Below are 17,400 nucleotides of genomic sequence, written 5' to 3'. Positions count from 1 at the left end.
TGCGCATTAAACCCCAGCCAGCCGATGTCCCGGTCGGTCACGTCGCTCGTTTGGTTAGGTCTCTGGCTCTCTCCACTGGTGGTGAGCCCGAGAGCCCACAGAGCGGCCATCTCCGTCGAATTTTGTCCATCGCTTGCTGCAGACGTGCTTTTCGTTGTTCTTAAAATTAATTTCTCGCTGGCGTTCCGTTCCTCGGAGTCTTCGTTTTGGCTTCGCTGCGTCGACCTGCTGGCCCCAGGGCCCTGTCGTCTGTTCAATTTGCAACCAACAAATAAATAAAGGTTATTGTTGAAAGTTTTCCCAGCAGCACTGGCCACCGCGACGTGGAGCTGCCTAAAAATAGAGAATCACAGACACTGCACAGTCCCGTCCCAGTGAATCGTCGTGCCTCACATGTTGTCGGTGCATGTGTATGTGTCTGCGAGTGAAGTGGAAATCTGTTTAAAAATAAAACAACGCCGAGACGGAAAAACAGTGCCAATTGACATCCATCAGCAGCATCAACGATAACAAAGCCCCTCCAGTGGACGCAATCACCAGGTGAGAAGAAATCGAGTTGGATGGATGTCTGTTAATCAAATTCACAAGGATTGTTCCAACTGTAAATACTCTCTGTTGCTGCTCTCTTGATTTTCGCTCTCTCGCTCTCGCGTTCTTTTCCCGCCACGCTCAGTGTGACCAGACTGCTGTGGCTGCTCAGCCCTTTAACTCATTTGGCTCGAGTGTAGTTGCAATTACTTAAAGTTTTGAATCAACCCCCAAGTGGGCGGTGGGAGCGAGTGTCCTGGGGGTGAGTGGGTGTACCTGCCTTATCTTACGCTCGAAATGACTGCCATTGTTAGAGCGAAGTGCACTTTCAACCCCTTCCCAGCAGGGCATGTCTTCCAGACCACTTGGCATATCTCAGTCAGTCCTGCCCGTAATTAGTGTAATTGCAGCATTGCTCGGGTGGACTTCTGGCCGAACTGCATCGGAAGTACACCCCGCAGATGAAAATGCAGTCTGTATCCCCCAAAACGAACCGCCCACGCGCTGTCATTGCTTTTTGTACGTGCTGTATGTACATTTCGTTGCTGCATGGACAGGACGTTGTTGCCATGCTGCTGCAGCTGGTGCGTACGCGCGAGTATGTAGTTCAAGGTCATCTGCTGGCTAGTGTTGAGAGAGAGAGAGAGGGAGTGTAAGATCTCGCTTATTAAAGGCAATTGCCTGAGGAAATGTGAACCCTTTTGCAAGTTGAAGGACATACGGATCATGCGAATGCCGGGCCATCAACTTGAGACGCTATTTCTGTCGTGACACTAATTTGCACCCCTGCTCCACAGCCTGTTTCGTGTGAGAATAACTGTAAACGTGGCACTAATGAACGCCTGGCATGCAACGCGACAGCTAGCTGGCGGGTCGACCCCGTTACATGGGCAACGTGTTAGTGAACTCTGCCCCCACATCTGGCACTTGGCCAAGGCACCTCTAGCTACAGAGCTACAACTCTAGCTACAGCTCTTAGTATGTCCTGTTATGGCCGTGCAACAGGAAGCTCAGTCACTGAACACTCAATGGAATGCAGTTGGCACATAAATAGGCGCCAACATTCTGGGCCACTGAGCGCTGCTCCCCTCAGATGAAAGTGACCATAAATTTTCCGCTTGCACTAATCTCCAGTCATCTGCCCCCCTGGCCAGTGGCCAAACCCAACTAGGGGGCAACCTACTTGGCCCTGCTTAATGCCAGCTAATTGCCTTTTGCTGCTGGGGCAGCGAATAGAGAAACATAGAGAGAGAGAGGCTCCGCTTAGACAGAGTGTCGTCAGTTAGTCGCCATCGTCATAGCCATAGCCATAGCCGTTGCCTCAACCTCCTTACCACCAACCAAGTTCAATGGAGCGCAAATTGTTGTTATGGTAACGAATACGTACAGTCCTTTGGCTGGCAAAATTCTCCAGTGTCTGGCGGCGTTCCCTGTGCCGGGCGAATGACGCAAAAGAAGTCGTTGTGGGGGTGCCATTATCCTTGGGCAGCCATCTCACTCCACCCCCTGTTGACATGTTTATACGCAAAATTGACAAACTTTCCCTACGTTCCGTTAAAGCCAGCTAAATATTGATTTTGCTAACTCGATTATTGTGACAGTGCCGCGCCGAAAGGATAGCCAAGTATATTGGTAGTGCTTCGTCAGCGTTTGAGTAGCATGCTAGCTGCAGTTATGGCATCGGACATCAATTGGGATCCAGGTGAGTGGCATGCCAAGGATTTCAGCTGAAGTGCACAAACCCAAACGTTCTCCTTTGTTCGCTTTGCAGCTTTGTCTAAATTGTTTACCACGCTCAAGGAGTCGGAGAATCTGTCCAATGACCAGGAGATTGACTTTCTGAAGGCCCTGCTCGAGTCCAAGGAGCTGAATGCTCTGGTCAATGTGCACACAAAGGTGGCCAAGGTGGGTCGGGACGATCGCCTGGCCCCCGTGCTGTCCACCTCTGCCCAGGTGCTGTACGAGGTGCTGGAGCAACTGTCGCAGCGCTGCCATCTGAGCGATGACTGCAAGGAGGCCTTCCACCTGCTGCAGGATGCCCACGTTCAGGTGAGTGTCTCCCAAAGGGATAGTAGAGGCTGTGCTGACCTTTCGACTTGTTCTAGCATTTACTGTTTGCGCACGATGCCATTGCCCAGAAGGACTTCTATCCGCATTTGCCCGAGGCACCCTTCGAGATGGACGAGGACGAGGAGACCATTAAGATTGTGCAGCTGGTGAAGAGCAATGAGCCACTGGTGAGTGCCGCTGCTCACATCTCACATCTCCCATCCTCTCACTCTCATTCCGCCGCTCCATTCCATTTCACTCTTCATCTACTTTTGGCTACACTTCCTTTCCGGGACCAGTGCTCTGTGTTGTCTCTCATTTGCCCACCTTTCCACCCCTGCCTGTGTCAACTGCCCCTCCGCTCATGCATTTGTCGTCTCATTGTATCCGTCTCATCCGTCGCATTCCACATATTTCAATTCTTCTCCAAGCTAATCAATTTTGTAAATTTTGCTTTCGACCAAAATCGAATACGATCGAATCGATATCTCATTAAAAAACAAAAAACCAACTAAAAAACATTGCTAAAACCAAAAACAAATCGAATATAAAATAAATAAATTTAAAAAAAAACACAGACAGGAGCACAGAGTGCGGAGCCAATTGTTGTAAGTAAACGAATGTCCATAGCATAAAATCTGTAAAAAGTTCCACCATAAACGACAACAAAAGAAATCCAATCCCGTTCCAAGCACCACTCAAAAATGGATACAATACGCGTATTCCATAGAAAAAAACAACAACAAAGAAAACACGGACACACGCACAAACACACTCGAATACAATTTGTTGGTTGTGTGCCGCCCCATTTGATTGTTGTTGTCGCACATCCATCAAAACATACACACACACACACACATCGGAAAACGCACTCTCACAAACACACACACTCACACAACACAGATGAGCCAACTTTTGATTGGCGGAATATTGAAATGCTTCTGCCTACTTTTAGGGCGCCACCATAAAGACGGACGAGGAAACGGGCAAGATAATCATTGCTCGTATCATGCATGGAGGCGCCGCCGATCGCTCTGGCCTGATACACGTCGGCGACGAGGTCATCGAGGTCAACAGCATTAATGTCGAAGGCAAGACACCCGGCGATGTGCTCACCATACTGGTAAGTGCCCAGGGATCCCATTCATCCAGCCACTCTAATTACATCAGAGTATTTTTCAATGCTAGCAAAACTCTGAGGGAACCATCACGTTTAAGCTGGTGCCCGCCGACGCCAAAGGTGCCCAGCGCGAGTCCAAGGTGCGGGTTAAGGCCCATTTCGACTACAATCCCGATGTGGATCCGTACATACCCTGCAAGGAGGCGGGCCTGGCCTTCCAGCGTGGCGACGTCCTCCACATTGTGGCCCAAGACGATGCCTACTGGTGGCAGGCACGCAGAGAGCAGGAGCGCTCAGCCCGCGCTGGCCTCATCCCGAGTCGGGCTCTGCAGGAGCGCCGCATCATGCACGAGCGCACGCAGCGGGATGGCAACGATCTGGACTCGAAGCGTAAGCATCCAACATTCCAGTCCCTGTCGCTCTCTCGCCACATGCCCAAGCCCAAGCCCAAGTTCAGACTGAAATTGATTTACTTTCATGTCGCCCCTTAAACCGCTCATCTGCAATCTGACTAACAATTGGCCGCCATCACCCCCCGCCATCAATCAACCATCAATCAGCCGGTTCATGCGCCTCACTCTGCAACACTACCCCACCCGGCTCCCCGCGACTGCACACGAGCAACAGCAGCTCCTCGTGCCGCCAGCCCAAGACTAAAAAGATCATGTACGACTTGACAGAGAACGACGACTTTGATCGCGAGCAGATCGCAACCTACGAGGAGGTGGCCAAGCTCTATCCCCGGCCCGGCATCTTCAGGCCAGTGGTGCTCATCGGGGCCCCCGGTGTGGGACGGAACGAGCTGCGTCGCCGTCTGATAGCCCGTGATCCCGAGAAGTTCCGTAGCCCAGTGCCATGTAAGTCGATTTGTGTCCCCATCATCTATGGTCGAGTTATAGATATTTTCTTCTTACAGACACCACACGACCCATGCGCACCGGCGAGGTGGCTGGACGCGAGTACATCTTTGTGGCGCGCGAAAAAATGGACGCCGATATCGAGGCCGGCAAGTTTGTGGAGCATGGCGAGTACAAGGGGCATTTGTACGGCACCTCGGCGGAGAGCGTCAAGTCGATAGTGAATGCTGGCTGCGTCTGTGTGCTGAGTCCCCACTATCAGGCCATCAAGACGCTGCGCACGGCCCAGCTGAAACCGTTCCTCATACACATTAAGCCGCCAGAGCTGGATGAACTGAAGTCAACGCGCACCGAGGCGCGTGCCAAGTCAACGTTCGATGAGGCGAACGCCAGGAGCTTCACGGAAGAGGAATTCGATGATATGATAAAGTCCGCCGAGCGTATCGACTTCCTCTACGGCCACTTCTTCGACGTGGAGATCGTCAACGGCGAACTGATCACCGCCTTCGAGCAGCTGGTCCAGAACGTGCAGCGGCTGGAGAATGAGCCGCTCTGGGCACCCTCGATGTGGGTGCAGTAGAGTAGGAAGAGCAGAAGCCAAGGAAAACCAAACCGTAGATGCCCATCTATAGGTGCATTTCATGCAATTTGTTAAACCAAACACCAAACACCAAAGTATTTTTGCCATACGAATTTAGCAAAGTGCTAAGAAAGATGTAGTTGAATGTAGTTGAGGAACGAACGAATAGGAGAATGTCAGACACTCTATGTACCCGTAGGCGTTCCTGCTGCTGGGCTGGGACACTACTCCCGTCCGGCTTTAGTCCTTTCACGACAAGTACCTTTTTGCGTAACAGTGAAAACAATGAAAAGAAAACAATAACAATTGAAAGAACTTAGAAACCAGCAACCATAGTACGGAAATTACACTTGCAATTACTTACAATTAAATTATGTGAAAATTGTTGTACAAAATTCTTTGTGTTCAAATGGAATAAACTATAAATGTATTTATTACACGTTGTTAAAATCAAAAGGAGTTAACCAAGCCCCCTATAACTTGAACTTATCCTTAATCCTTGAACTTTAACGCTAACTCTGTATTGTATCTCAATTGTATATATACACATGTCTCACACTGTCCGAAGCATAATGGATACAATAGGGATCTACGGTCTACGTTCTATATGTGACACTTCTCTCATTTCTTAAGCAGACAAAGAGTTATTTATTGTGCGGCGATTCATTGTTAAAAACAACTGGAACAAATTAATAAAAAACCCTATTTTAAATTGGATTGTTTCAGTTTGGATCAAATAAAAGAAGACTTAAACACAGCTTTATTGGGCAGCACATTTGTATACACATCGACACGACGACACTCACATATTAATCAATATATGTATTGTAGTATAGAATCCTTCATCTAAGTATATCATCCTATGTGGTACATTTTGTATATCTTAACCATATGAAAGTCTATCCTCAGTTTTCTTGATTGTATGCTAGATAAATTGCTATTGTAATACGAAGACAAAGACTAACCCCCGCCAGGTGGTTCCATTGCACTGGAATCATTGTCAGGTATCGCAGTCATCCTTCTCTTGTGCCTCCTCTCTCTCTCTTTCTGTCTATTGCTAAAGCTGCGACTTTGTATTGACTCTACTGGAAGCGCTCTGTCCGTAAAAGTCTGCTAGGCGCTTGGCCTCACGCCAGCCAGCCTCGACAGCGCCATGAACCGTGGAGTAGTAATGCTCACTGGACGCCTCGCCGGCAAACAGGACAATGGGCTTGTCGCAGCGACTCTGCTGCAGCTCCTCCGCCGGCTCGCGCTCTCGCTCCGGCCTGGTGGACACCACAGTGAGTGGATGGGAGAGCTCGCGGGCTCCTGTGCCCAAGTTCTCCGTTTCCATGGAACGGTAGGAGTATGAGCCACGGAAGTTCTCGTTTGTGTGCCACGTAGAGGTGCGGAAGCTGCTTGGCTCGGGTATGTTCCAGTGCAGGAAGCGGCGGAAGAGGTACATGCAGCCAGCCAGAATCTCATCCTCGGGCAGGGTCTCCATGTGCCTGCCATTGACATTGGTTATCCAGCCAGCCAGTATGCGGGGTTGGTAGCTCACTCGATAGAAGCCGAAGACATCCTCCAGCCATGCCCGCGATGTCCCCCGTATGTCGTCCAAGTCCTCAGCCCGCCAGAGCAGCGTGAAGCCCGTCCAGTCGTCAGGCCAGAAGGCCACTGGGAACTCCACAAAGATCTTGTTGACGGTGCCAAAGGCCAGTCCGTCGATAGCCCGCTGCTTTTCCACCGGCAGCTTGGGCTCGAACAGGCGCCAGTGCTGCTCCTTGAGCACGCCCAGGGAGACGGTGACCACCACATGGTCGGCGATGCAGTTCTCTCCATTGCTCAGCTGCAACTCCACGCGCCCATCGTTGCGGTTCCAGTTGATCTTCAGTGCGCGGGTGCCCAGTAGCAGGTGCTGGTCCAGCACCCCCAGATCTGACTTCAGTTCGCGGGCTCGCATCAGCAGCTTCAGCAACTCCACATAGCCCTTGTCCTTCCAGTTGAGCAGAATGTCGCCCTCACACTCCCAGTAGTCCAGGTATCCACGCCCCGACACCTGGTCCAGCGTGTCGGAGGCCTCCACCGAGTTCTCGAACTTCTGATAGTTGTCAAAGAACTCTCTGGCCACCACAGCATCGATGTCGGCATTCTCCGGACGGCGCAGGGTGTCATAGAACTTGTTGGTCAGGTAGCTGCCCAGCGATCCGCTGCAGTGGCGCAGCTCCAGTTGCCGCGACACCAGCGAATCTCCCACGATCGCCTTCAGCCGGCTGGCCACGTTCTCTGGCACCACTTCCCGGTTGGAGCGCACACACTGATAGTTCTCGTAGACGGGACCGGTGGACTCCAGCAGCTCCTCCTCCTGCCTCCTCGTCAGCTCGTACACAATATTATCCCTCTCGCCGTGACACCACTGAGCGCCCAGATCGATCACATTGTCCCCAAAGGGTATGGTGTGTATACGTCCGCCCACACGCTCCTCAGCCTCCACGACGAGCACATTCTGAAAGCCGTACTCCAGCAGCTTGGTGGCACACGCAATTCCCGAGGCTCCGGCTCCAATGACAACGATCTTCCGATCGAGACTCCGCTCCACATGGCTCATTCTGTGCGACTGAATCTGGGAATGAATGCACAAAAGCAAATCAAGGGGGAGATAAGAATGGGAAGAATTCTCGTGCCAATTGCTGAAAAATGTGCAAATGCACACCTTATGCCTATCTGAGTGTGGGGCAGGGACGGACGGTACGGTACTGTGTCAATTGTACAAGCGTCGAAGTAAAAGCAATCAGCAAACGCATACGGAAAACCATACCAAGTCACCGTTAGATCGTTTTACTAGGAAATTGCTTACATTTAAATACTCGCTGCCGTTGTAGTGCAATTGAAGGCACTTGAGCTTGAGCTCCTATGGAAACCATCATCAGGGTAAAGTTAGGCCTTAAATGCCCTTAAAGACCGCATCAAAAGTGTTTTAATGCACATGTGATTTAGTACCCTTTAATACGGTTAACTGCAAATGCTTGCCAATTGATGCACTGCCACTGCCACACACACAACAAACACTTTGATTAAAAAGTTCCATTCTATTTCGATTATGAAATTGAAGAGAGAGCGCGCGCGTCAAACGTAACGGCATTTCATACTTTGATAAGAGTCTCGAAAAAGCTCCCCAGCAACAACAAAAGCAATACATTCAGCCACAAGTAGGGGGGATACTCGTGTACATATTTATAAATGTATGTATGTACGTATGTTTGGCCTTTGGCTGCATGAATTTATTAATAGTCGCCACATAGAGTGTTGCGAAAAGGGGGCTGAGGCTGGGACCAGTGAGCATAGGCATTGGAGCCTGCCTAGAGGATAGTGGCCAGTGGCCCAACCGGACCAGCGGGTTTTGCTGCGGCGGCATACCTCTGAAACTCCTCAAGGGAGCGCCACTCACTTCCTGCACGTGAAGAGAGAGTAGAGTGTGTGTGTGAGAGAGAGAGAAAGCGAAGCATTGATTTTATATTTGGCCAAAAATGTTCAAGGTTTTGTGCGGCAGGCGGCAACAAACCAAAATACAGCCACCAATTGACACCCCACAAACATGTGTGCGGAAATACATACTTAATGAAAAGTACATACATACATATGTATTTGTTTGTCTCATCTCCAATCGAGCACTCACCGAAAACTCGTGTCTTGTATTTCCCAATTCCCGAATATTCACAAGTATTCACAATCAAACATTTTGACTGCACTCTGGAGGATTGTGTGGGTCCCGTCCGATTTCCTGTGTCGAATATGTTGGAAATCGAAGAGAAAAATTCGGATTGAAGCGGCTGCTGTGGCGGCGGGCGCACAAACAAAACTGAATGCCGAAGAGCAAAAAGCATATGGAAACGTGCTTCTTTGGCCATGCTTATGCTGTGCTGCCCAGTGGCGCTGTGGTGTTCCTAATGGGGGACGCTTTCGTCTAGCTGTCCCCGTTAGATTACTGCCGACGTCTCTGCACGAGCTGCGCAGACTTAAAGCTCACGAAGAGCTTTGAGTGAAACAGCTGACCGGCTGAGGTAGGCAGATGGGCAGGTAGATGTTGAGTTTATTTTCGTTGGGTGGGGAGTTTGAGAATGAAAATGTATTATGATGTATGGATGGATGGACTCCTTGACCAGCTATGGATGCAATTACTTTGTGCACTTGGCGCCCTTAGAAAGTGTTTTGGGTTTGGTTTTGAATGATTTATATATAGATATATATATTTAGTCAACTGCATACAAGTTTTGCTAAGTTAGTGGAATTGGCTAAAACTCTCTTCGTTAAATAACTCACTTGATATATGTATGTATGTTTGTGTGTGGTGTATAAACGATATATTCTTCGATGTATGTACATGTTCCTTTGGCCAAATCGGGGAAATTACAGACAGGAAATTCTTGTTTAATTCGTATATATGTTTATATCGTATGTATATAGAGTTATTTTTTATTACATGATCATCGTTCGGTTCGGTCTTTGTCTTTAACTTTGGATACGCACAAGTATTCAGTATACTATTTGCATGTTAAATATATATATTTAAATGTGGAGGCATGTACACTTTGATTTAAAAGTGGTACGTGTATGTACAGCAAGGGAGTTTACTTGGATTCTGCTGATAGTTTGTTTGAATATAAAATAGAGAGTTTACTTTCAAAATTCTACCCAAAGCATTAACTAATAAAACTAATTTACACTAAATACAATAAAGAATAAGTGACTTGGAAACAAACGAAAGCAATTACAAAATAATAAATAGAATTATCACAAACAATAACAGCCCGGTTAGGATTAGAATGGCAGCCCACTGACGTTTATCTGCAAGAAGGAATTATGGAGTTGAATCTTTGAACTATTTCTGGGTAATATTACTCACCATTATTCATGTGCAATACTTTGGCAACCTTCTTCATGGTCGTGTCCAGCTTGGACTCGGTTGTGTCGAATTCGTTCCCAAAGTCATCCAACATCACAGCCTGCTCATCCAATTCGACGCCGATCTGTCGCGACACTGTCTTCAGGGTGCCAATGGAATCACTGATCATGTCGAGCTGCTCGTCCTGGCCCTGGATCATGCGCTGCTGTATGGACACCGTCTCGCCCACATATCTGTGACCGGGACTGTCCAGGCTGCTGGCTTGATGCGGCTGCCCATAGTGACTGGGACTGTCCAGGGCATTCTCCAGCTTCGAGTACTTGGTTCCGCTGTGGCGGGAGGCAGCTGCTGCCGCTGCTGACATGGTGCCGGCAATGGTATTGGCCACCGCCTGACTGCCGCTGTTGATCAATGAGTTGCCGTTCAAGGCGCTGGGGCACTCCACCAGGTAAGTGCGATCGTTGTGCGGATGGAGATGGTACTCATTTGAGTTGGTGTTCGTATTGGTATTGGAACTAGAGATGTTGTGATGATTTGGTTGATTCTGATTGGGGTTATTGCGATCGTTGTCGAGGAGCGGCTGATGTGCGGTTATGTCTCTGTCCCTGTTCCGGTTCAGGCTCATCTTATCCTTCATCTGCTTGACCTCATCGCGGGTGTTGTCGATGAAGTGGCGCCGGCTGGAGAGTTCCCGGTTGTCGATCCGAAACTTGGTCGGATTCTTCTCGACAATGCGTGCTAGTCGGTTTCCCAGGGTTAAGAAAAACCTCATGAAAAATGCAAAATTGTGTGAGCTAAAACAGAAAGGTTAGGCAGAACGAATTGATTTTTCACAAATGCGAGGCAACGCAACGTCGTCGTTGGTCGTCACACAAACACATTTGCAATGCAGTTTAGGAAAAGGATATTGATAGTGTCCTCGAGGTCCTCGAGATCCCATTCGATGCTCCGCAGCGAGTTACGCAGCTCGGTAGTGGTCCATTCAACCTCCGCTCCACCGTCTTCCCCCAGCTCGCGCCAACGCAGGTAAAGGCCTCGTGTTTTGTTCAGAGCTTTGAATACCTCGCTGCAGAGAGAAAGAGAGAAAAGAGAGAGTTAGTTGAAGATGCGGTAAGAGTGGAGGCTGACGAAGAAATTGCATTCGCAATAAACCAAGCGACGCCACCTACTCCTTGACTACGAAAAACGGATCCTCCAGAGACATTTTCACGTTCCTTGGCTAAATGGAAATTTGCGGTTGCGGCAAGGGTAACAACGGTTATTTTTCACGTACGAGTACGAGTGTAGCCAACGGTTAGCGCACTCGACTCTTGTATTCATGGATTTTTCTTCCTCTTTTGCGCTGCTCCACGGACGCGCACAAACACTGAGGGCACACTGCGGGAAAACCACCCCCAGTATTTGGGGGAAACTGCAAGTTGGAAAATATACGAATATTCGTTTCTGGGGGCGCCTGAACGAGACCGTTACATCGAAAAAAAAAGCAACAAGGAAGCTATTCTCTTTTTTAGCAGGAATTTCACAATCAACTGAGATCTAATCAAGCCATAAACTTGTATTGGGAGAAGTGTTGTTTGAGTAGCACGTTTATTGATTATTGCACTATGCCGAGTTGCTTATCTGCCCGTTCTTATTGTTTGACCCGCGTTATACTTTCGCGTCGTTACGGCTTCGGCCAGGCAATTGCGATGGCCCAGAGTACACTGGCGCTATTCGCGCTCTGCTCCGGAACGATGGCAGCTGCTGCTGCTCGGCGAGAGTGTGAAGGCGAAGGTGAAGGCATTTGTTTATGCCACTCCAGCGGCTGCGCACTGGACGCCACCCCCAAGCCACAAACAAACTTTCCAGCAGAAAGTGCCCCCGTTTTTGACAACAACTGACCAGCACTCTTATTACAACAACAGGAAACTGCTAAAATGCCACCACTGGCAATGACACTGACCACAACAAATATTTTGCTCACTCACCCTCTGCACGTTTCGACGTCATTGAGCAATGCACTTGTGGCAAACACTGTGACTAAATTCTACGGCAAATTGCACTACAAATTTAAAGATTAATATTTATTTTTGGTCACCAGGTGTTCGGCTCGATTGTTGATTAACTATATCGATATGCACTATATTTGTATTCAATAGTATTGGTACGATCTATCGATATTTGAGAAATACAAATACGGCCACACAGGTTACGGTAAGTTATCGTTGCGCATTTTGGCCGTTGAGGCTCGTGTCGTGTTGCAAATTAATTTGAAAACTGCATTTACAATGCTGCAAAACGATGCAGTGCGGACACTGCAATATGACAGCGAAATACGTGTGGCACAGCAGCAAAGTCCCACAGAACCAAGGGGTAAGTGAATGGGACAATTTCTCCAAGAAATACCAACCACGATATGAATCACTATGGACATTGGTAAATTTTTACCAACCAAACTGATAAGTGGTTTTGCGCCTGTGTTCGCCAGCCGCTGCATTTGGATTAATTGTTGTTGGGCTTACATGGCCGTGTGTGTGGGTGTGTGTGTGTGCCGTGATGTGGTAGTGTTCCAAGAAATATGCGACATAAAATTAGCTATATCTTATCAGCAAAAGTTTTGTTGTGGTATCATTATGGCCTGGCCAACGGCGTCCCAGTGTTAACTCGCCCGAGTGCTTTTGTTTCCAATCAAACTGCGATATTGACCAAGTGATCGGCTAACAGTCATACACCTACTCAAAGATATATATTAATTAATGCTGCCTTTGTTTATTTTCAGTTTATGATTCCCATATAAGCATTACCTCACAGCCACGACCCGGCTCAGAGGCTCCCAGGATACCGCTGCCCACAGTGACTGGCAGTCGAACGTTTATGCCCCTCTCCGGCTACGATTGCCTAGCAGACTTGCCCTCGGTCCACATTGAACAAACATTCGAGTTGAATGAGTGTATGTTGTGTCCACATAAACATATTCTCCAGATCCAATTAAGCCATTTTCTTTGCAGCCCTGACAGCCGTCTCCTCGGAGAATCGCTATGTGGTGCGATCACCCCTGGGCGATGCCGTCTTTGCCGCCAGCGAGAGCTCCACGGAGAACAATCGACTCCTTTGGGGCGCCGGGCGACCCTTTCAGATGCACCTGCTGGACAAGACACACCAGGAGGCTCTGGTGTTCCGCAAGAAATTCGCCCTCGGTTCGATGTGCTGCCAGGCAAAGAGTCTGGAGATCTGGATACCGCCGGGCAATGTCCTCGGCCGGGTGGTGCAGTCGCCCACGTTTATGCAGCCTGAGTTCTTCATCGAGGATGGCAACACGGGCCAGCCCGTCTTCTGTGTGGAGGGACCAGCGAATTCCGGTTTCTGCTGCTTCTGCCTGCCCAAAGAGTGCTACTTCAAGGTACACGAATACTCGCTACCCTCACTGCATTTACTAATAAACTTTGTTCCACATGAAGGTACATTCGGGTGGTAACCTAAGGGCGTCCATCGATCACAAGTGGATGGCCAGCAAGTCCCAGTACACCACAAATATCTACTACAGCGATGCCAAACTGACGGCCAAGGAGCGTGCTCTGATTTTGGGCTCAGCCTTTCTGCTGGTAAGATGCATCCAAAATATCACAAACGATCCTCCGCTCATCTGTTTTGCCTTTCCAGGAATACATGTACTTCCAAACGCGCTTCTAAGACGATCCAGCAACGAAATAGTTATATATTTGATATATTTTCACATTGATTTCTTTATTTTTGTCATTTTTTTTGTATAAGTTTTCAAGTTGGTTGGTTTTGTTTTGTTTTTTTGTTTTTCGTTCAGTTTTTTTGATATATTTTACAATAATGTAATAGATCACTTCACTTTCTTGTTTTTATAACCACATTCATGCACACTCAAATATATACTATATATGTAGATATATCTATGTATGTTGCTATAGCTCTTGCGCTGATTAGCAGTTTTTTGTACAATAATTTTCATTTATCTCTATCAAATGTTTGTGTAGTTTGCGTTTGACTAACCTACAAACTTATAGCATATATGACAACATAATGATTATTTACAAATAGAATTATACATCTTATTCCTCACCCTCCGTTCACTCTCTCTATATCGATCGCTCTCTCTTCGGTTACTCTTCGGCACACCAATAAAAGTAATTTATAAAAAAACAAACAATTAAAAGAGTCTCGTGGTCTCGTTGCTTTACAAAATTAGAAACAAAACTAAGGATATAAATATTCTAAATTTCTCATTTCTCTTATCTCGTTGGTGTATGATTAACAATTTCAAATAAGGAAGAACTGCGTGATTTGCAGAGAATTTCGATTTGGGTATTGGAAAACATGGTTCATGGGGGATGGGCTGGGGCTGGGGCTGGGGCTGGCTAGGCCTTATAAATTAAATACATCTCTCTCTCTCTCTCTCTCTCTCGTTCTCTTCGGCTTCCACTTGTTACCTTTCTGTAGATAGACTCACAGCACTTCAGGGAGTTTCATGCATTGCATTTATTCATCTTCGAAAATATAAGCTAAAAATCGATGAATATAATAATCTGCCTACTGTATCCTTTGTGCTTGCAGGATATACAAACATCCATAGCTTATAACTAGGGCTAGCGTACATGGTACCTGGGTGTATACATAGTATTCAAATACGAATATACTTTATAGGAGTTGAACAACGTTTCAAAAGCCTATATCCTACACACACGTATATATTCATTTATATATATTTTAGATCAAACTTGATGACGCGAGTCCTTAAACTAGGTACTTAAGAGGCGAATCGATCCGTTTCGGGTCTGCCCAGAGGATAACTCACACAGAACTACCACAAAATGATCGCGGGGATCGCTAATCGATTCAACTGCAAGTGTGGTGCGGGTGGGTGTGGTGGTGTGGCATGGAAGGAGGTCTCTTAGAAGCTAATGCTAGAGTAAGTGTTGTGTGCCCAAATGCGATATGCTTAGACATTTGATATGCGCTCGTTGGAGGAGGTTTGGTCATGGCTGCCCCCAACCCCAATTCCATGTTCGCATCCGGAATTGCAGGGGAACTGTGAACGGATTTCCGTGCTGGCGATGGTGGGCATTTGGTATCCCTGGTAGTGTCGATACAGCTTGGGTGCCGCTGCAGTGTTGGCCCACACTCAGGTGGGCTGCAGCATGTACATGTACTGTCAGTTGCTGGCCGCTGCCGAGGCGACCACGGGCACTGGCACGGGTACGGCAACGGCTACGGGCAGAGGCAGAGCAGCATCCTGGGATGGTCGGGCACGCTTCTCGTTGGAGCTTGCTACGGTGGTGGCGGTGGTGGTGCCCTCCGTTGGGTTGTCGCTCTCCTCGCCGCCTGTGCTGCTGAAGCTGCCGGGCAGGCGACGCTTCAGATTGTGGGTGAGCCCATTGGCCACTGTCTCATCTTCGGACATGGAGCTGGCACGCTTCGGTGTGTTGCCATCACTGTCATTGTCCAGCCTGGCAATGGCCGAGGCGATGGCCGCACTAAACCCATCCTCAGAGGCGCTATCCTGCGAGGTGGGCGTATCCTGGGCCAGCTGCATCATGCCCGAGGGCGTGGTGTAGCCGCTCAGCTTGTTGGGATCCTTCTCCAGCAGCTTCTGGGCGAGCAGCTTCAGGGAGATGAGCGAGTTCTCGCAGTCGCTGGTGTCGATCTCAGTGAGGCTGATGCCGGCGCGCTCGATCTCCGCGTAGGTGCCGAACGGCAGCTTCTGCAGGCACTCCAGCTTCTGGACGTGCGTCTTGGAGCGCAGATGCTTGGCCAGATGGCCGTGGATGCGGAAGGCGATCTTGCAGTCGGTGCACTCGAATGGCCGCGGATTGGAGGTGGTCGGCACCCCAAACGTCGACGTCATCATCACCTTATTCTTGTGCGCCTCGGAGCGTTCGTGCTTCTGCAGGTGGCCCTGGGTGCGAAAGGAGATGCCGCAGGGCTCGCACTTGAACTTCCGCTCCATGTAATGGATGTTCATGTGCAGCGTCAGCTGGTGCTGGCGCTGGAACGTCTTCGAGCAGATCGAGCACGTGGGCCTCGCATCGCCGGCAGTGGGTGGCGGCGGTGGCACGCCCCGCGGATATGTGGACACAGCACCAGGCTGCAGTTCGTTGTTGTTGTTGTTGCTACTATTATTATTGTTATTATTATTATTGTTGTTGTTCTTGCTGCTTGCGGAGGCGCTCTTGAAGCCATCTTCGCCCACGATCACAGTGCGGGTAGGCGGCTGCTGCTGTTGTTTCTGTTGCTGTTGCTGCGAGGAAGCAACTGGAGTGGCAGATGGAGTGGCAGTTGGAGCGGATGTGACAGGCGTTAATGCTACTGCTGCCACTGGTGCTGTCGTTGTTGGTGATGATGTACCCAGGACACCGCTAAAGTCTGTGGCATCCGGCTGCTGCACTGCAGCAGGCAGATTCGCATTATGCGCCGGTTCGCTTGCCTTCTCCTGATCCGACTGCGCCTCACTCTCCTCGCTCTCATCGTTGGCCGTTGCCTTCAAAGGTGCAACGATAATCGCGTCGGCATTGGATGTCGATGGAAGCGAAACCTCGATCGCCTCGGGCGTCTTCACCTCATGCACCTCGATGCTGGGCACCTCATTGATGCTCATGATGGGCCTGCTGCTGACGGACAGGAGACTGTTGCTGCTGCTGCTGCTGGTAGTGCTGGTGGTCATGAGGGGAGTCGTGGCCGTGCTGCTGGTGCTGGAGAAGAGCGTGCTGATCAGGTAGCTGCGACTGAATTGGCTCTGCTTCATCTTGGCATGCTGCAGGGCATGCTCCTTGCGGTACGTCTGCATCAGCACATCTTCGCCCTCGGCCGCCTCGTGCTTGGCCTGTTCCTCCTCCTCCTTCAGCTCGGCGGAGATGCGCACCTTGTCCGACACCGAGATGAGGGTCTTCATGAAGCCACTGCCATTGCTGTTGGAGCTGCCAAAGATCACATCATGCATCTGCTGGGCCTGCGATTTGGGCAAGTCCTGGGCCAGTGCCAGCGCCATCGGGGAGGGAGAGACGGAGCCGGCAGCCAGGCATGTGCGTGGCTTGGTGAGATCCATGGGCGCACTCTCCTCGCTGGCCACGCTCCGCTTGGGCTTGGACTCCTCGGGATTCGAGTAATACTGTTCCTGCTTCTGGTAGTCGAACGGCGGCTTTGGCGATGTAAAGGAGCAAACCACACCGCGGGGCTTCGGCTGCGAGGATCCCGACGAGCCGATGCTGTTGGCCGGACTGCCAGCCGGAGCGGGTGTCTCTTGAAGCTGGGGATAAGGCGATACGCTCTGCGGTATGGGCGGTGTCATCGACAGCGACAGCAGGCAGCGAGCGGCCTCATGCTCCTTCAGTCGCGACTTGGATTCGTCGGTGTCTGCCAAAAGATCAAAGATTCAAGATGA

The 17,400-nt window shown here is 49.5% G+C and overlaps 5 protein-coding genes across 11 annotated transcripts in view; 2 read left to right on the top strand and 3 right to left on the bottom strand.

Moving 5' to 3' along the window:
* Nucleotides 1-81: 81 nt before the first annotated feature.
* LOC117891544 (MAGUK p55 subfamily member 7) lies at nucleotides 82-5,437 on the top strand. 5 transcript variants are annotated; one of them, XM_034797056.1, is made up of 9 exons: nucleotides 82-540; nucleotides 2,130-2,230; nucleotides 2,300-2,577; nucleotides 2,634-2,765; nucleotides 3,156-3,185; nucleotides 3,533-3,700; nucleotides 3,766-4,087; nucleotides 4,258-4,554; nucleotides 4,614-5,437. In XM_034797056.1, exons 2-9 carry the CDS (start codon nucleotides 2,188-2,190, stop codon nucleotides 5,132-5,134), a joined length of 1,791 nt encoding a protein of 596 aa, XP_034652947.1. In that variant the 5' UTR covers nucleotides 82-540; nucleotides 2,130-2,187; the 3' UTR covers nucleotides 5,135-5,437. The 5 variants fall into 5 exon arrangements, with proteins under 5 accessions (XP_034652947.1, XP_034652946.1, XP_034652949.1 ...); XM_034797055.1 differs by having other exon boundaries at nucleotides 83-540; nucleotides 2,124-2,230; XM_034797058.1 differs by having other exon boundaries at nucleotides 85-540; nucleotides 2,124-2,230; nucleotides 4,378-4,554.
* A 409-nt stretch (nucleotides 5,438-5,846) lies between these two features.
* LOC117891545 (spermine oxidase) lies at nucleotides 5,847-9,022 on the bottom strand. 2 transcript variants are annotated; one of them, XM_034797060.1, is made up of 2 exons: nucleotides 8,790-9,022; nucleotides 5,847-7,736 (listed from the first exon to the last, which is right to left on the bottom strand). In XM_034797060.1, the coding sequence occupies exon 2, from the start codon at nucleotides 7,719-7,721 to the stop codon at nucleotides 6,192-6,194; it is 1,530 nt and encodes a 509-aa protein (XP_034652951.1). In that variant the 5' UTR covers nucleotides 7,722-7,736; nucleotides 8,790-9,022; the 3' UTR covers nucleotides 5,847-6,191. The 2 variants fall into 2 exon arrangements, with proteins under 2 accessions (XP_034652951.1, XP_034652952.1); XM_034797061.1 differs by lacking the exon at nucleotides 8,790-9,022 and adding an exon at nucleotides 7,971-8,128.
* A 415-nt stretch (nucleotides 9,023-9,437) lies between these two features.
* Nucleotides 9,438-12,134, bottom strand: LOC117891546 (syntaxin-6). Of its 2 annotated transcripts, none has more exons than XM_034797063.1 (4): nucleotides 11,984-12,134; nucleotides 10,925-11,082; nucleotides 10,017-10,751; nucleotides 9,438-9,958 (listed from the first exon to the last, which is right to left on the bottom strand). In XM_034797063.1, exons 3-4 carry the CDS (start codon nucleotides 10,651-10,653, stop codon nucleotides 9,882-9,884), a joined length of 714 nt encoding a protein of 237 aa, XP_034652954.1. In that variant the 5' UTR covers nucleotides 10,654-10,751; nucleotides 10,925-11,082; nucleotides 11,984-12,134; the 3' UTR covers nucleotides 9,438-9,881. The 2 variants fall into 2 exon arrangements, with proteins under 2 accessions (XP_034652954.1, XP_034652953.1); XM_034797062.1 differs by lacking the exon at nucleotides 11,984-12,134 and adding an exon at nucleotides 11,186-11,749.
* A 70-nt stretch (nucleotides 12,135-12,204) lies between these two features.
* On the top strand, nucleotides 12,205-13,815 carry LOC117891548 (phospholipid scramblase 3). Its single transcript, XM_034797064.1, has 5 exons — nucleotides 12,205-12,368; nucleotides 12,775-12,945; nucleotides 13,004-13,395; nucleotides 13,454-13,597; nucleotides 13,656-13,815. Exons 1-5 carry the CDS (start codon nucleotides 12,284-12,286, stop codon nucleotides 13,683-13,685), a joined length of 822 nt encoding a protein of 273 aa, XP_034652955.1. The 5' UTR covers nucleotides 12,205-12,283; the 3' UTR covers nucleotides 13,686-13,815.
* A 357-nt stretch (nucleotides 13,816-14,172) lies between these two features.
* The window catches only part of LOC117891543, a 40,742-nt gene continuing 37,514 nt past the window's right edge, over nucleotides 14,173-17,400 (bottom strand). The window contains exon 8 of the mRNA XM_034797053.1: nucleotides 14,173-17,372. Within this exon, the coding sequence (XP_034652944.1) occupies nucleotides 15,175-17,372 (2,198 nt within the window). The 3' untranslated portion in view covers nucleotides 14,173-15,174. The remainder of the gene's footprint in view (nucleotides 17,373-17,400) is intronic.

This window comes from Drosophila subobscura, chromosome E (assembly GCF_008121235.1).
Source record: "Drosophila subobscura isolate 14011-0131.10 chromosome E, UCBerk_Dsub_1.0, whole genome shotgun sequence".
In the NCBI taxonomy this organism is placed as follows: Eukaryota; Metazoa; Arthropoda; class Insecta; order Diptera; family Drosophilidae; genus Drosophila; species Drosophila subobscura.
This window is presented reverse-complemented; position numbering and strand designations above follow the sequence as displayed.

Bases quoted from the DNA above. Each gene is read 5' to 3' on its own strand.
- LOC117891546 (XM_034797062.1), bottom strand. From the start codon at position 11,220: ATGTCTCTGGAGGATCCGTTTTTCGTAGTCAAGGA. The intron at 11,083-11,185 runs GTAGGTGGCGTC...TTCTCTCTGCAG, and splicing joins CCGTTTTTCGTAGTCAAGGA to CGAGGTATTCAAAGCTCTGA. The intron at 10,752-10,924 runs ATATCCTTTTCC...ACCGACTAGCAC, and splicing joins GGACCTCGAGGACACTATCA to GCATTGTCGAGAAGAATCCG.
- LOC117891548 (XM_034797064.1), top strand. From the start codon at position 12,284: ATGCTGCAAAACGATGCAGTGCGGACACTGCAATATGACAGCGAAATA. The intron at 13,396-13,453 runs GTACACGAATAC...TTCCACATGAAG, and splicing joins CCAAAGAGTGCTACTTCAAG to GTACATTCGGGTGGTAACCT. The intron at 13,598-13,655 runs GTAAGATGCATC...TTGCCTTTCCAG, and splicing joins TGGGCTCAGCCTTTCTGCTG to GAATACATGTACTTCCAAAC.
- LOC117891545 (XM_034797060.1), bottom strand. From the start codon at position 7,721: ATGAGCCATGTGGAGCGGAGTCTCGATCGGAAGATCGTTGTCATTGGA.
- LOC117891544 (XM_034797056.1), top strand. From the start codon at position 2,188: ATGCTAGCTGCAGTTATGGCATCGGACATCAATTGGGATCCAG. The intron at 2,231-2,299 runs GTGAGTGGCATG...TTCGCTTTGCAG, and splicing joins GGACATCAATTGGGATCCAG to CTTTGTCTAAATTGTTTACC. The intron at 4,088-4,257 runs GTAAGCATCCAA...ACCATCAATCAG, and splicing joins CAACGATCTGGACTCGAAGC to CCGGTTCATGCGCCTCACTC.